Genomic DNA, 16191 nt, shown 5'->3' with positions numbered 1-16191 from the left:
GAATCATCCAGAAGCAACTTTAAATATATGAAATAGATATCTTTATTTATCTTTAACACTGCCTACTTATCTGACCAAACGCTAACCCTTTCTGTGTAAATGTCTAGCTCAGATATAAAGCTGGATTTATTCTTGGCTGTAACAGCAGTGCGATGATTTAGCTAAATTAACCATAAGCTTGCATCTAAAGAAACGCCCTTTGTTGGCATCCCTGTTTAGGATAAAATCATTTAATCATTTTCATGAAAAGCCACTTTGAAACTATGTAATAAAACCATTATAATTTAATTGTAATAAAAATAAATGAATTTCGGTTGATTTACAGCGAACGGCTTTTCAGCAGAGGACCAGGCACAGAAACGTCAGCGCACTTTCGACACACAGAGAAAAAATCTGTGGAGTGAAACCACGACAGTTCCTTATTTATTTGGCAACCAAAACAAACAAAACTTTACAAATGCTACACAACAACTCATTTTGTTTGTTTATTCTAAGCAGGTAGAAAATAAAGGCCACACATTATACACATAACAATATAATGTTAGCCGTTCAGTCAAGACTGTGAAGTCAGATAAACCAAACTGTTACACCTTTAATCTATCACGTGAACCATGATGGCACTGACATGAGAAACTAGACAGAAATGTGCAATACTTTTCCAGCTGGACAATGAGATAGTCTTACATGCCAAAAACTATGAAAATTTATTTAAAATAAATCAAATAAACTGTTTGATTAAAAAATAATAAAGAAATATGTGAAATATTTCTGAAGAATACCAAGATGGACAAAATTCATGAATGTGCTGAATATAAAATAAAGCGCTGCCAAAGTATTTACAGACATTTTTTACCTGTTCAGACCTTAATCTGACAAACAGACAGATAAAGGCTAACTATTTATTAGGTAACACTTTATTTCCTTCCACTTTAGACACGTTACTAATCTACTTGTTGACTGTCCACCATTAACCCTTTACTGTGATGATCCCTCGACAGACATTCAACTCACACAACTCAACTTCTTCCATCAACCCTAACCCTTCCTGATAAAAACTGAAAACATTTCAATAAAGTTCCTTTAAAATAAATATTAAAAACAGAAAGCAATAAGATTGCTGATACTGTTGATGTGAGATCAGGTATTTAAATAGTTTCAGGTCCAGATAATAGAAATCCTGCAGGTAGTTGAGACACACAACATAGGTTCACTTAATACGTTACTTAGACCGGTGTCTCCATATGACTTCTTAAACTACCCAAATTCTCTCTCTCTCTCTCTCTCTCACACACACACACACACACACATAGACCCTCTAGTGATGATGAGAAAAGATGCTTCAACATCACACAGACAACTGTGATCAAACATGCATCTTTTATGACTCATCTTAATTCTAAAATGCATATAGAGTTAAACTCATACAACAGCTCATATGTTACATCCATCCTGAATTATAACAGCAAACACAACAAAAACACCAGGATCTAGCAAACACCTGCCAGCACAACACTGAGAGATCAACACATGCATTTACTCTGTGAAACAGCACATGATGATGTTTAGATGTGTAATGGAGAATGAACACAAGGGTGTAAATGAACTTATGGCTCTTCTCTCAGACGTATGTGTGTCTCTTGAAATAACCTTCATGACAGTAAACATTCACCTCATCCTTCAGACAGACTGAACTTTCATCAACAGTACAGTTTAAACTCTCTCTCTTACCGGTGAAGAAACTCTTGACTCGTAGATAACTAACGCTCAAACGGAGAACAGACAGTTTGTCCAGTTTTGAGATGATCTCAGGCGAGAAGGGCAACAAGCTCGCCAGGCGGTCCAGCTCTGCGTTTAGTCGGTCACGGTGACGTTTTGATGGATTTGATTTTTCAGTCACCGCTGCAGATTTTCTCCTGGAAGACACAATACAGAGTAAAAGTCACTTTGTCAGTTATTTGAGTTTAAGATCAGTTTTCTTCAATATTCAAGACAAATCACATGGATACACAAATACTGATATATATATATATATACATAAAACTACAACAAGATGAGGTGTCAGACCCTGAAAGAGCCACACACTGTAAACATACATGGAGTAAATTCAATGAGTAAATGAATGAATGAATGAATGAAGTCATACTACAATTACTCCATATAAATATAATGTCTTAAAAAACCCTTTAATTCAGACACTTTCAACTAAAGCATGACTTTTTTACATCAGGCTAATGATTTAAAATCTATAAAATCAACTTAAAAATAAATTATATCAATGGACAATCGCACAACATACAGACGCTGAATCAAAAGAGAAATGTATTGTAAGATAACAATCAATTCAGGTTTGAAGTGTTCATGTGTTATAATGTTATGACTGTATGAAGTTAAACTCTGTGGTCAAAGAAAAACCACAGCCCAACACATGTCATACATTTAAAAACATGCAATGACTGTCTGACAGGATCTATGTGCTGTCAGGAGGGAATAAAGAAATGTGTAAGAAAGAAAGAAAGACATTCTTCATTCCTGTATTGATTTAACACATTTGAAACTCTTTTATAATTAGCGTCACAAAAAAACATATTTTTTGTTACTGATTTTGTTTTAATCCATTTATTATAATTTATAACAAAACAACAACAACAAAAATAATAATGTTTGATAAACAATCATAAAAATAGACACTTTTAACATTTAAATTAGATTCATTCATTAGAATTAGTATGTTTCTTCTAAACACCTCTTAATATTCTTGTTGAATTAAAGTTTGTATATGTATGTAGGTAAAGCGATGAATCTTAACTGTTTTTGGATGGGTTTCCTCCGCTTCCTCCCAGCATACAAACAATCTCCAGGTGGAATCATATTTAAACTAAAACACAGACAATAATATGATGAAGAAAAAAAGATGAAGAATGAGTGGAAGAAGAAGAATTTGACAGTCAAATCAAAAAGTCAGTTTAATACATTTGAGTTTCAGTATTAATCATTAATGACTCACTTGAAATAAAGCAGTAAAAGATGAAAGAAAGTTGATTGTGCTGCAGCTGATGCATGAATGAAAGTACCTGTTGTGTGTTGATGAAGCGCAGTAGATGCAGATGAATATTCACTCTCAGTGTGTGTCAGTGTGTATCTGTGTGGGTCAGTGTGTATCTGTGTGTTTTATATGCTGAGTGTTTCAGGTGGCAGATTCCACAGAATGACACGCCGGGCTCTTCGCACGCGATTCTGAGCCGCACGCGCGCACACGCACACGCATTGAAGGGAGGGGAGCGCTCACACAGGCGCGCGCGCGCACGCTCACACACTGAAGGACGGGATGCCTCGCACGCACGCACACACTGTAGTCGTGTGATTTTGTGTACGAGCGAACTGGTGGATTTTATTCTTAATAGTTTACATTTCAAGATGATGTTGTGTTGTGAAAAACATCGGAATGAAGATTTTACGACTCAAAGAGGAAATTATTCAAGAAAGCAAACAGATTGAAGTGAGACTTTGGTTCATCGTGACGGGATGTTTTCCTGAGATTTATGTCAGTAAAGGACGTAACTTAAATGTGGTAAAACTGTAAGCATTGATGTTTATCTTAATGTGGGCTAAAAGATGTTTAAACTGGGCTGTATGGTCATGATGATGGTTTAACTCATTTCAGTAAAGTTCAACTAAATACGGAGGTTTTTCTCGTCCCTGTTGGGTTCTCTTGAATTTTAAACTCGGCCTATAACATGAGACGGATAGTTGTAAGGTTTTTTCTGTCTGTATCTTTGAGTGATTTTAAGTCATTGCATTCAAGATCAAGGCGTTACAGGTGTGGCTATTAAATGATATTTAATGTAGCTGTTATCTGTGCAGTACAAACAAATGCATGAGTTAGGTTCATTAGTTGCATTCAGTCTAATGAATAATGGTTAACTAACTTGGCTTGCTCTCCTCAGAGGAGCTCGAACACGAGGCTCGCTTCGAGTCCCAAGTTCAAACCCCATCCCGTTGCAGAAGTGTGCGGAGAGAGGAACGAGCAAAAGAGGGAGGAGCTTGGGGGGAGGAGGTGGGGTGTTCGATGTAGCGTCACTGGGAAGGCGTGGTCACTGACTCGCTCTCAAAGTGATTGACGGGACTGAATGTTTATACTCAAGAGCTTCATTTCAAACAGGAGGAGTGAAATGTTAAAATTCACCGCATAGTCCAGGTTAGGTGTAAGTTAACATAGCCTGAGGTGAGATCGAGATGATGACTGTGAGCCAGATCTCAACCTGACCTCACTGATGCTGCTTTTGTGTCTGAATATGAGAAAATCCCTCCATCAGTGTTTCCAAGAGCAGAAGCTCTTCTAGCAGCAATAAAAAGAAAATATGGGTGTGATGTCGAAGTTTGCAAGGCTCAGAAAAGACACAATCAAAAATCTATTGAGGGTTTGATTTAATCAGATGTGAAATGAATGTTGACAATCTTTAATATCACTGTGAGAGTGACACACAACAGTAAAAGACAAAAACACAAACTACTAAACAGTCTTTGTAAACGCAATTAACTATCATACTGAAAAGAGTTATCCTAATACAAAATAAGAGAAATTGTAAAATAAAGGGGTGGTTTCCCGGACCGAGATTATTTTAAGCCAGGACTAGGCCTTAGATTAATTAGGAAATATTACTAGCTTATAACAAGTCTTATCAAAAACATTACTTGTGTGCATTTTCAGGCAAAACAAAGAGCACTGATCTATTTGAAGATATGTTAGTGCAAGATGTTTTCTGTTTGGACAGCTCTTACATTTATTTTAGTCTAGGACTAGTCTAATCCCTGTCCGGGAAATCACCCCAAAGAGTTAGTTTCTCCTTCAGTCCAGGATGGGATCAGAGCTCAAAACACCTTCAAAATGACTATATTGCTCTAAACGATCCAAGAAATGAAGTGATGAGGACCACACGATGATCTTTTAAATCATTTTAGAGTCATGCATCCGATCAGAAGGATTTTAACCCTCTTCAACTCTCACTTTCACATCATCCAAACATTCATACCCTGATGAGACTTTACATGACAATAGTGATGTCGAATCGCCCCCTGTTGCATGACGAGTGTATAACAGCATCAGTACTCACACACGTATGATCACATGTTCATGAGACTCCACTGGAGTTTTATTTTGGTATAAGGTTAGGGTCTTTTATTCAAGCTTCATGTACACAATGTTGATTTTACTGACGGCTCAGACACAGATCTCATCTGCCGTTACCTCCTGCTGGATGGATGTAGCTGATGTGAGCTCCTCCAACCCGACGGCGCTGAACACAAGAGATTATAAAACATTGAGGATTATGTGCTTGACCGAGCAAAACTTACTGCTGCAATGCTGGGACTGTTTACCGGGGTCTTATGCAGTTTATTGTGCAGGCATTTTGATTGTTTTGTCAAAAGATCATGGGTATTATTTTTCAGGTAACACACAGCCTAATAAAAAAAACTTAAATACACAGTTTGCTTTGGATAATTTTATAAATGTAGATCAGGAATAATACAGCTCCATCTGAGTAAACAGCACTAACATAAGAAACACATGCCAAGTGAAGGCTTCATTTTAATCATTTGTTTGACAGTACTGACATAAATAATTAATGACTAGAGAACAGTTTTCAGCGGAGGTTTATGAGTTGATAATTAATTAATAACCCCCCCCCCCTCCCTCTCTCTCTCAACACTCGTTATTTCATTAATGTTGAATTATCTGGGATTTGAACAACTAATACTCTTTTCCTTTAATGAGGGGATACTCACAGCGTGGATATCCTGTGGGTCGAGGGTTACTGGCACTGCTGCCAAATGATGACTGAAAATTATGGATGGTTTCCTGTAAGATCTGTCGTTCCCTTCCCTGTCACAAGAATACTTTCATTAACAGATCTGTTAGCGTTTCATTCAGTACTCACTGATAATACAGATGTGGACTCACTTTTCCAGCATTGAGCTCAGATATGGCCGCCAATATCTGCTGTCGCGGCCCGTCTGTTTTAATGCCCAGTTCTTTTAAATCTCCATCAGTCAGAGTTAAAAACGCCTCCATGTCCACCTGCCATCAAAACATCTGTCACTTTATTTCTCTCCACACACATCATCTGTGTGATCATATTTATATTTTACTTTGACTAAATCACATTAGTATTACAGACGAACACCAACTAACTAAGTTGTTGTAAATCAGCAAGTAGGTTTTTGTTGTACTTTCTGTCTGACAGTTTAAAAACTGGACAACTGAACGTTGTGTCCTGACATAAGAAAGAGAGAAAAATAAATAAACAAACCTCCTGCTCCTCAAAGATGGGCTGATATTTCTCAAGGGAAAGTTTTCTCAGAATCCCTGATAACTCATCTGCGTACGACAAAGCAGACACAATTAGTTCACGAACACAACTAATTCATTGTGTGTGTGTGTGTGTGTTCTGTATGAATGGTTAGGTGGTTTATCTGTCTGTTAGTGGTTGTGTGTCTGTCTGACATCAGTTGTGAGCGTCTGACCCTCGTCTGTGATGGTTCCGCTGCTGGAGCCTCCGCTGCTCTTGGATCTGTGCTGGGTGGAGGCGGATGAGAGCGAGTCTGCTGCGGGGGGTTTAGGTGTGGGTGATGAAGAGGGTGTTAGCGTGGGCGATGTGCTTTTAGAGGTGGACGAGTTTCCCGACTGAGGCCTCTTCTTCAAATCTAGTTTCTGAGAGGCACACAAGTTCAGAACTGTGAGCGCACGCAGGCTAAGATCATCACACAAACACTCAGGTTAATGTTAGGGTTACCCGTCTGGAGTTGGGATCACTGGAATGGTTGATGTCAGGAGGAGCAGACGGCACAGCGTTGGGCGTCTCAGCCGCAGGTGTTTTGCTGTCTAACAGGCCAGCGGCTCTCTTCCTCTGAGCTGCTATCTGAGAGAGGACACTATCTGTCCCGCTGCCACCTTCATACAACAAAATCAACAACATACACACCATTTACACATTTATTATGGTGATTTAATTTAGTAAACAAGTTCTTCACGATGCCTTTTGAGTGTGAAGTTGATTTTGCAAAATGACAAATTAAGACATCAAATTAATTTTAAGACTATCTGTCAATGTTTTTATTAACTAAGATGAAGAAATGATCATAACTGTTGACCTGTATTTAAACTGTGTAATACATTTTTTGTCCACCCATCTGCCCCCTGAACTCCACTAAACACACAGAGAGTACACACGACTCGCCCCTGCATTCACAAGCAGCTAGATGGAGTTTAGTAGAATTGATGAGCTTTACAAATGTGAAGTGTATTAACAGATGTATGGTAGATGTTGTGAAGTATTTTCTCTTAGTGTCAGTGTGCGTGTGGCACCTGAGCGATTGTGGGAGTCTGAGGTGTGGCGGTTAACTCCGCCCACACCGTTAGACCCGCCCGAGGAATGGGCGGAGTTATAATTGCCTGAGTTGGAGGGGGAAGGACCTTTAGTGATGATGGGAAACTTGATAGACCTGTTAACCACTCGACTGATGGACGTCTAAACACACAGAGACACATAAACCTCTGGGATCAAGAATGTAGTTAACCATCTAAAAATATGATATGATTCTTTAATTAACTCTTTCCCCCCATATTTCTGCTATTATCCACTAGGTGGCGCTCTTACTCAACTTATAAAACAATGAAGTGTCCACTGATCCAAAAACAGTTCAAACTCTTTGTATGTTTTGCTTACATCATCGCTCTGAATCTGATCTCTAACAAAAGTCCTTCACAAAAATGCAATTATCTCAGCTTTTTGCTCAAAATTTGGTATTTTTAAGAAACCTTACCCATATTTGAGAGGTGATAAAAAGAGAACACATAAGGATAGGATAAAATGTTTTTTTAGCAGAGGGTCTGATCTTTCATTTGATATATTGCATGTTTATATATTTAAAGAACACTTTCTGGAGTGCATTAAACTTTTGTGAAAATCATAAAAATGTTGGCGCTGGCAGGCAACTTTTTAAAAAGCAGGAGAGGAAAGAGTTAAAATGGTCAAATTAATTAAAAACCATAGCAGGAAATGTTTATGTATGCATCTACAATGAACTTTCAGTATGACTTCATTCTGTGTTGCGATCAATGTGATCTGATTTTTCTATAAACGCGTCTCACTATATCCGAGTTGGCACAGCTGGTCCTGCTCGGTCTCTGTGGCATGTGCCCGCCGCGGCCCTCCTTTAACGCTCCAGAACGTTCCGAGTTCCACGGCTCAAAGTTGGACGGTGGCAGAAAGGGCGGGATCACAGCCTTCAGTTTCTCGTTGGGCAGCCGAGCGAGAGGAGCACCGTTCCGCAGCTGAATTTCAACAAGATGTTTACTAAAACATATACTTGTAAGACTTTGACATGTTTATAAAAGCTGAAATTGAACATAAATGTACCATTGTTGTGATGAGGAGGTCGTCTTTTCCACCTTCTGTTCTGCTCAGACCTACAAGTAAAGCAGCTTTACTGCTAAATGAAAGCATCTCCATGTATTTAATGAACTGATTTTTTTACACATGCAGCTGTAGTAACAAAACAAACCACCACCACAGTCTTTCCTCGTGGATGTCCACGCAGTGATGATGTCAGTCGCCGGAGCTCCATTGGGTTCAGCACTAACGCTGCGCTCCGCTTTCATAGTGGCATCAAGAGGGACCTCGGGATCATCTGGAAAAGGAGCGAGTCGATTGGTGGAGAGTCCGTGTCTCAGGGTTTGAGTTAGTTTTAGCCTGCGGAAACGATTCGACATCCGGCTCCACCACGACTGTTGAAAACAACAAACCGAGCAAAGTGACTGCGGGTTTTAGAAAGACACTTAAAACCTTATTTTGATTATTAGCATTCTAATCATTGTGTATAAACCGTAGTTCTGATAAAGTCATTTATCTTTAGTAACAGTGATGTCTGTCTTTTATTAGCACGTTTGCAAGGGTAACAAAGAAATATTTCAATGACCTAATTTTTTCACATGCTTGCAGAGAATGGTTTACTATAACTAAGTTACTGGGTTGATCTTTTTCACATTTTCTAGGTTGATAGAAGCACTGGGGACCCAATTATAGCACTTAAAGATGGAAAAAGTCAAATTCTCATGCCATGGCCCCTTTAAGATTTGATCTTTTGAGGTGACTGCGTCTTTGCTACAGTGGGTTGAAGGAGAGATAAGACTTCAGCGCTGACTATATTTCTACACACAGCAGGTCAACCTCCAACAACTCCCAAAGCTCTGACATCATAACTAGTGGTCAGTGATTTGATATCTCATGATCTTCAGGTTGACCAATGAGCCAGGCTTTCCGGTCTATTACAATAGTCTGTGTACTTTTTTAGCACATAACCCGAGATTTTTTTATTCAGTGAGTGTTACCGAAGTCTGTCACAGTCAGTGTTGTTGTTGTTATAGCTTCAGGGGTCAGAGGTCAGGCTTAATTAAACTGACGGTTAACCTTCAAGCCTCCTTTCTCATCAGGTGGAAGAGGCACATTTCCAGACGGACGTCTCTTTAAAGTTGCTATTCCTCGGTGTTTGCTCTTGTCTTTATCCACCTGCATACATACAGACGCCAACAGCCGCACCAGCTCAGTGTCTAACAGACAGAGAAATTAATTTACTTACAGCAGCAAGAATAAAAGGAAATGAATTTACACCGGTGAACTGAAGTGAAATAATCTGCTGACCTGGGTCATTTAGGAGCATGACAAGGTCAAAGGCCGTGTATCCATTCTTAGCCCTCAGGTTCACATCAGCACCCTGATTCAGAAGAAACTTCACCACGTCTTTATTTCTTAGAAATGAAACAACACAAATGGCACATGAAGAACAAACGTTACGGGCATTACATTAGACTACGCACATATTCACACACAACGATTTCACACACCCGTGATAGGTGGCCTGCATGAGCGCCGTCCAGCCGTGAACAGAGTCCTGTTTGTCTATGTCAGCGTGTTTCTCCACCAAGAGCTGAACGACCTCCAACTGCCCGCTAACTGCAGCCATCATCAGAGGGGACGCGCCATCTGCGTTCAACACGTTTACCTGAGACGAGTCCTCTTCTACGATCTCCTTGACCAGCTGAGCGTTTCCTGTGCCGTACGCACAAACACACACATTACGGCATTCAGCGAGTAAACCTTATTCAGTAAAGCTCTGGAATTTCTTATCTTACCTAACTTCAGTGCGTTAAAAACATCTGGACGTTTCTTCTCATCATCTGCTCAGTATGAAACAATATGAAGAAAGTTTCATCTGAATGTATCATCACAAAACAATCAAGATGAAAAACAAAGAAACAATAATAGTCTTACAGAACAGTCAACATCTACAAACTTTGGGTCCTGATAGACACAACACATAAAATGATTTGATATTGGACAACAAGTTTCCTCAAATGACATAAAGAGGGTATTGAAATCAAGATCTATCTCTGAGGACGAGACGCTGTGTCCGTCTTGTGATCAATTCACAGATTCTGATATAAAAACTGTAGGAGACATTACAGTACATCATCAGTGTAATCCTGAATGCTGATGCTTGAATTCAATATTGTCACGAGTTTACGGTCACCTCAGAATACGATCCACTGGCAAGTGTTGCTTAATTTGCATGTGTAAAAGTTCAAAGCACTTCAAAGCCAGTAAGATTACAGTATGATGACACAAAGAGCTTTTACTTTTACTGCCCTTGACTGAATCCAGACGGCGGCTCTGTGTGTGTTTGACTGAACTACAAATGATCCTTAATTAACCAGAGGAATAGAAGACGCAGAGGTCATCTTCAAGAATCATTCAGAAGCACTTTTCTTTTATTCTTTTCTTAGCTGCTAAAGGTAATGATGTTTTTTGGTTAAATCTACAGGTGTGATGTTTACCTGGCTGTGGCCTTACGGTTGTGATGGAGTCCAGATAGTTCTTCACCTCTTTATGTTGGAGTTGAAGCGCCACCTCAAATGACGTCTTCCCCAGGACGTTAAGATGATCGGCGTCTGCTCCTCTCTCCACCAGCTGCTGGGCCACGTGAACCCTCCCGCCGGCCGCCGCGAGCATCAGCGCGCTCCAGCCCGTGGTCTTCTGCGTGAAGTTGACATCAGCACCCCACTCCAGCAGAAGTCGGACCACGGCTTCATATCCGTGCTGAGCAGCGGCCAGTAGTGACGTTATCTCCAAAAACGTCTTCCCGTTGTCACTGCGTATATTGTTATTCCCGCCGGTGCTCCCTTCAGCCGCAGACAGGTGGTCAAAGTCGTCTACGAAAGCACCGTTCTCCAAGAGCAGTTTGGCCATGTGAGCGTGACCTCCACGAGCAGCCATGGTGAGCACGCTGGCACCCATCCGGTTCCTCCCATTGATCTCAGCGCCGTTCTCCAGCAAGATATGAGCCACGTTTAGATGTCCGAACCTGCACAGGGAGTTCAGATGAAAAGCTTGAATAAGTTTTCTGATTCACAGTGTTTGGTATAAAATTAAATATCAAATAAATACATCACCCTCTAAAGTTTCATGTATGTAATACATGGCAGACCCTTGCAGTGCACTCTTGTTATTATTATTATTATTATTATTATTAGTGTGTATCCTAGGATTCAAACCAATGACCTTTGTGCTGCTAATGCAATGCTCTACCAATTCATTCTTATATTAATGAAGACTTAACATGTAGGCTAGTATCAGCAGCTGGTTGGTCGTGTGTAGGTGAAAATGATGAATCAGTGATTATTAAGGGGGAGCGAGGATCCTAACCCCCTCGTGAATCCTTTTGCGATTGTTTTATGTATCTAAAACTTTACATTTTTATTAAACAAAACATATTAAATTAAATACAACATATTGCTGTTGGTTAGAAGCATTTGTTCAGAGGTTTAATTCATTATATTAATGTATTTTATTAAATGTCATAAAACTGGGGCCCCTGGCACAATCTCGCGGCCCCCAGTTTGAGAACCACTGGTCTAGATGTCTCTAGTGTTCAAAAGTCCAGTTAACCTTTTCCTCTAGCAGTGGTTTTGTATGTAAACATCTTAGTAAAAATAAAATGTCAATTTGGACCTGGCCGCCTGCATTAGTGGAGTCCAGCCGTAATGGTTCCGTCTGTCCACTGAGGCGCCTTTCCTCAGTAAGAACCGAACCAGCTGCTCGTGTCCTCCGGCTGACGCGAACATTAGCGCCGTGTTTCCCTCCTCGTCCGTTCCGTCAACGTGACCGAATCCGCCCGGATCCTCAAGAACTCGCCGCGCGCTCTCCAGATCCCCCTCATCACACACCCGGAACCACAGCAGCGGGCTTACTGGACCCAAACTCATCCCGGAGACCCAAACACAAATTCACAGCAGAGCGCGTACTGGGGCCAAATTCATTCCGAGACACTGGAGCCACAAACCCAAAATCACAGCAGAGGGCTAACTGGACCCAAACTGAACTTTAGAAACTTCTGTTGTGACGCGACTCATCCTAGAAAAACCCAGTGAGACTGTGAATGTAACAAACTTCTTCAGTCTCGCGGGATTTCAATGATACGCGATGAAAGTTCTGCAGCTGCGCAGCCGCAGACTGTTTGCTTGCTTTACTTCAGACTCGCAGTGCGCACGCGCAGTTCCACGTCGAGCGCATCGGGACTTTCTGCAGGATTCCACAGCAACACAAATAAACCTGTGCTACCTTCTTAAGGGTTATTGTGTGATACTTTAGATTAAACCATTCATAGTTTCTCTTCTCTCTACATATTATGTAAAAATATGTACATGTGCATTTTAATGTATTGATTATGATGATATCCAGCAAAAAAAGATATTCATTAAGTTCTGATGCTTCGGTTATACTGCATTTTAAATGTGAGAGATTTTACACTACAATTTCTGGTAAATACATTGATGTACATGCGGATTTACAGCCACGATAGTTGGTGTTTTCTTTTTAGTCTTATACATTTTAATTATGATTTATAAAAGTTACAAAAATGAGCAGTTGGCAATGAATAATAAAAGAATATCACAATTATCCTATTAAAATATTGTGTAAACTTTAATTATAACACACACAAAAAAACCAATTAAACATACTAGGCCTACATGAGAGATTATACACATAGCACAATCAAAACCTTAATATGACAACATAACAGACACAAAGTATAATGTATATTTTCTAACATTCATTCATTAATCACTGCACAGTTTTTGCAATGCAACCATTTTATTTATGTCCCCACCAATGCCAGAATCAAACCTACGCCCTTGGAAAAGACCTTTAATGTAAAGACTGAGATGCTCAAGCAGTATTCTGTAATGACCAGCAGGTGTCAGACATGTAACACAAACAGACAAAACATTGTTTTCGTCGCTACATCATGTCATTATGTGATGTGTTAAGGTTCACTTCTTATGTAATAAATGATACATGAATCCATGATAGATGATATAAAACTCTTATGTCAAACCAGATTCATTGAAATAGATCCATAGTTCAAAAACCAGCATTAATAATGTACACACCTAATGAATGAATGATCTTTATTTCTCATAAATATTTCTGAATAAATATTGTATGGTATTGGAGGTTTATTGAGGTTAAGTCCTTAAATACTTAATAATTCAAATTTGTTTTAAATTATTTATGTGATCTTCTGCAATGTCCAGCTCTCAATTTATTCAGTAATCTTTTTTTTACAAAAAAATTATTTAAAACACACATGTCAATTACAATTAAAACTGATCAAATATAATGTGCTAAAGAAAGGCTTTAAGCAGTGTTCCAATCTCCCAAAGTTGAAACCACAGTAAAGTGCATTGTGCACTGTGTTATTTCCTAACCTAACCCAAGTGCAGTCAAATGTGTTAAAGCCATAGTTCATCCAGCAATCAAAATTCTGTCATCATTTACTCTTCCTCATGTTGGTTTAAACCTGTATGTGTTTCTTTATTGTATTGAACACAAAAGAAGATATTTTGATAAATGATGGTAAGCATATATTTGATGGTACTCATTGACTAGTCCTGGTTTAAGCTAATCCCTGTCCGGGAAACCAGCCCTTAATGAAAACCATGTTACAGTACTCAATAAATGTTCAACTGCAAAACAAACTCGATCAGAAATTCAGTTCTGTCTCAGCATCCCCAGCGTCTTCATGATCTTCTGAAGCTCTGACCATAAACCTTCATCCACATCACCACATTATCTCTAAACAGAGAATAAAATCGTCTTGACATCACACCACAGGCCAACTACTTCCTCTATCATTTTTACAATGAACATTTTTTACATCTTTAACCAATAACTTTGTATTGGGACGATGACAAATGCAAGAAAAAACCCTTACATGCCCAAATAATTTCAGTTTATACAGCATGCACAACCATAACTTTCTCACACATTTATTTTTATTGTGTTGTTTTTTGTTTTTGTTTAAGATTTTTCATCACATTTCAGGATATTTTTGGATCTTCAAAATAGTTGAAACAAGCTGAATTTAAGTAAAAAATATTCTTGTTTAAATGTAATCCTCAGTAAAAGGACATAATGCTTCTAAAGAATGAAGGATCTTAGGTTTTTTGTCTAATTTGAAGACCCAACATATTTTAAGATCACATTTCTTACATTTAATGCAATTTTTTACATTTACATGTGCAAAGTTTACAATTTCAGTTTCATTTTTAGTGACATAAATGTTAGATATACAAAACATATCTCTGCTGGATATTAATTTAACATCAAACGCTCATAATGTCCTCATCTCCACCTTAACCACTTAGACTTGCTTGGTGAACTATTTAAGTTTTTCTAATCAATCCTACAGTTACAGCGGCACCAGAACAACTCTCACCAGTATGAACCAGTCAGAACCAGTTTAAGCCCACACAGAATGTAATGATATTGTGTTTGTTGGCAGGAAACCAAATAACTTATATTGTGTTTAATATCAGTTTCTCTAACAGCAGTATTAACATAGGATCTCTCTTTTTTAACTCTTTATAAACTGTGCATTCATTTTATCACTTTCAACAACAACAACAACAACAAAACTTTGATCATTTCATAAGATTCATGTGAGATGAAAATGTTTTTACTGTTATGGCAACTCTGCATGAAGAAAGACTGCAATATTTACACATTTAGATTTCAGTAAATGTAAACTTAAATCAAAGCTAACATTATTAAAACCCTTAACTCATAATACATCATAAACATTTATTACAGGGTCAAGCAAATGTGATTGCGGATGAGCAAATATGTTAAATGTTTGGGGACTATGGATGAAAATGAGCCTTTGGCTAAATCCGGTACAAAACATGAAATGGAAATGTTATGTTAAAAATTGTGCACGGTCCCATTATAAATAAATAAAAACAAACAAAAACAAACAAAATGAATGAAAGGGTTTGAAAATGTATGTGTGACACAAATACACAAAACCTGTTTACACAAAAAAAAACTCAGAAGAGACAGTATGATGTACGAGATCAATTATAATTGGGTTTCTCATGAATCTTGTTGTTTACACAACAGAGAGATGTGTGATGTTCTTCTGATGTTCCTCTGAGATCTACACATATCTGTGTTTTAGTTTTCTGGTCAGGTGTGTTTGATGAATCACCATCATTTGAAAGATGAAGTGTTTTCCTATCAACACTGTAAACACAAAGATCGGTCAGAATTTCAGAGTTCAATAAGTTTAAAAGAGTGGATTTTATAGTGTTCACCAAAGCTTAAATGGGTTTCTTCCATAAAAGTGTGATGTGCAGTACGGCAGTCATGATGATTTTCCTCTTTTAACAATCAGAGCTGAAACTATCTGAACCTAACATCTGAAAGAAACACTGACATCTATTTGTGCAGCTTTTGTAAGAACTTCATTCATTAATTCATTGTTGTGTTACTGGATCTGTGCTATTTTAAAGTGGATGATGATCATTGGTATTTCACTGCTTAAATGATAAAGCTAAAATGAAATGATGCATATTATTTTTTGCCTTAACTCTTTATGATCAACACAAATGTACACATTTGGCAGACATTTTTATCCAAAGTGACTAACATTGGATTAATTCAGACCATACATTTCTATCAGTATGAGAATCAAATCTGCTGCTGATGTAATGCTCAAGCAGTTGATCTACAGGAACACTCCAGGAACAGGAACACAATTGTTTTTTTTTTTGTCATTTAATGTCCCTCCCTA

At 38.5% G+C, this 16191-nt stretch overlaps 2 protein-coding genes across 4 annotated transcripts in view; both read right to left on the bottom strand.

Annotated features, from left to right (window-relative positions):
* Positions 1-3202, bottom strand: part of ahrra (aryl-hydrocarbon receptor repressor a) — a 20618-nt gene extending 17416 nt beyond the window's left edge. The window contains exons 1-3 of one of the 2 annotated variants that reach the window (XM_065258987.2): positions 3072-3202; positions 2807-2875; positions 1729-1913 (exon numbers count right to left, since the gene is read on the bottom strand). In XM_065258987.2, the coding sequence (XP_065115059.1) occupies positions 1729-1913; positions 2807-2868 (247 nt within the window). In that variant the 5' untranslated portion in view covers positions 2869-2875; positions 3072-3202. Of the gene's footprint in view, positions 1-1728; positions 1914-2806; positions 2876-3004 lie in introns of both variants that reach the window. The other variant, XM_065258988.2, reaches the window with a different exon arrangement.
* Positions 3203-4408: 1206 nt separating this feature from the next.
* On the bottom strand, positions 4409-12528 carry LOC135740540 (ankyrin repeat and SAM domain-containing protein 6-like). Of its 2 annotated transcripts, none has more exons than XM_065258985.1 (16): positions 12066-12528; positions 10892-11418; positions 10190-10234; positions 9902-10106; positions 9699-9805; positions 9468-9607; positions 8561-8785; positions 8418-8468; positions 8150-8332; positions 7364-7526; positions 6792-6949; positions 6523-6709; positions 6309-6376; positions 5960-6076; positions 5785-5881; positions 4409-5294 (listed from the first exon to the last, which is right to left on the bottom strand). In XM_065258985.1, the coding sequence occupies exons 1-16, from the start codon at positions 12317-12319 to the stop codon at positions 5242-5244; spliced, it is 2580 nt and encodes an 859-aa protein (XP_065115057.1). In that variant the 5' UTR covers positions 12320-12528; the 3' UTR covers positions 4409-5241. The 2 variants fall into 2 exon arrangements, with proteins under 2 accessions (XP_065115057.1, XP_065115058.1); XM_065258986.1 differs by having other exon boundaries at positions 8418-8467; positions 8566-8785.
* Positions 12529-16191: the final 3663 nt, after the last annotated feature.

The sequence above is a fragment of the Paramisgurnus dabryanus genome, chromosome 22 (assembly GCF_030506205.2).
Source record: "Paramisgurnus dabryanus chromosome 22, PD_genome_1.1, whole genome shotgun sequence".
Taxonomy (NCBI): domain Eukaryota; kingdom Metazoa; phylum Chordata; class Actinopteri; order Cypriniformes; family Cobitidae; genus Paramisgurnus; species Paramisgurnus dabryanus.
The sequence above is the reverse complement of the archived record's forward strand: the minus strand, read 5'-3'. Positions and strand labels throughout refer to the sequence as shown.

What these genes read in the sequence shown, in the direction of transcription:
- LOC135740540 (XM_065258985.1), bottom strand. Translation starts at nt 12,319, where the DNA reads ATGAGTTTGGGTCCAGTAAGCCCGCTGCTGTGGTTCCGGGTGTGTGAT. An exon ending in TTTTAACGCACTGAAGTTAG is followed by an intron (nt 10,107 to 10,189) that starts GTAAGATAAGAA and finishes CGTACGGCACAG; the next exon opens with GAAACGCTCAGCTGGTCAAG. An exon ending in GGAAAGACTGTGGTGGTGGT is followed by an intron (nt 8,469 to 8,560) that starts TTGTTTTGTTAC and finishes GCTTTACTTGTA; the next exon opens with GGTCTGAGCAGAACAGAAGG.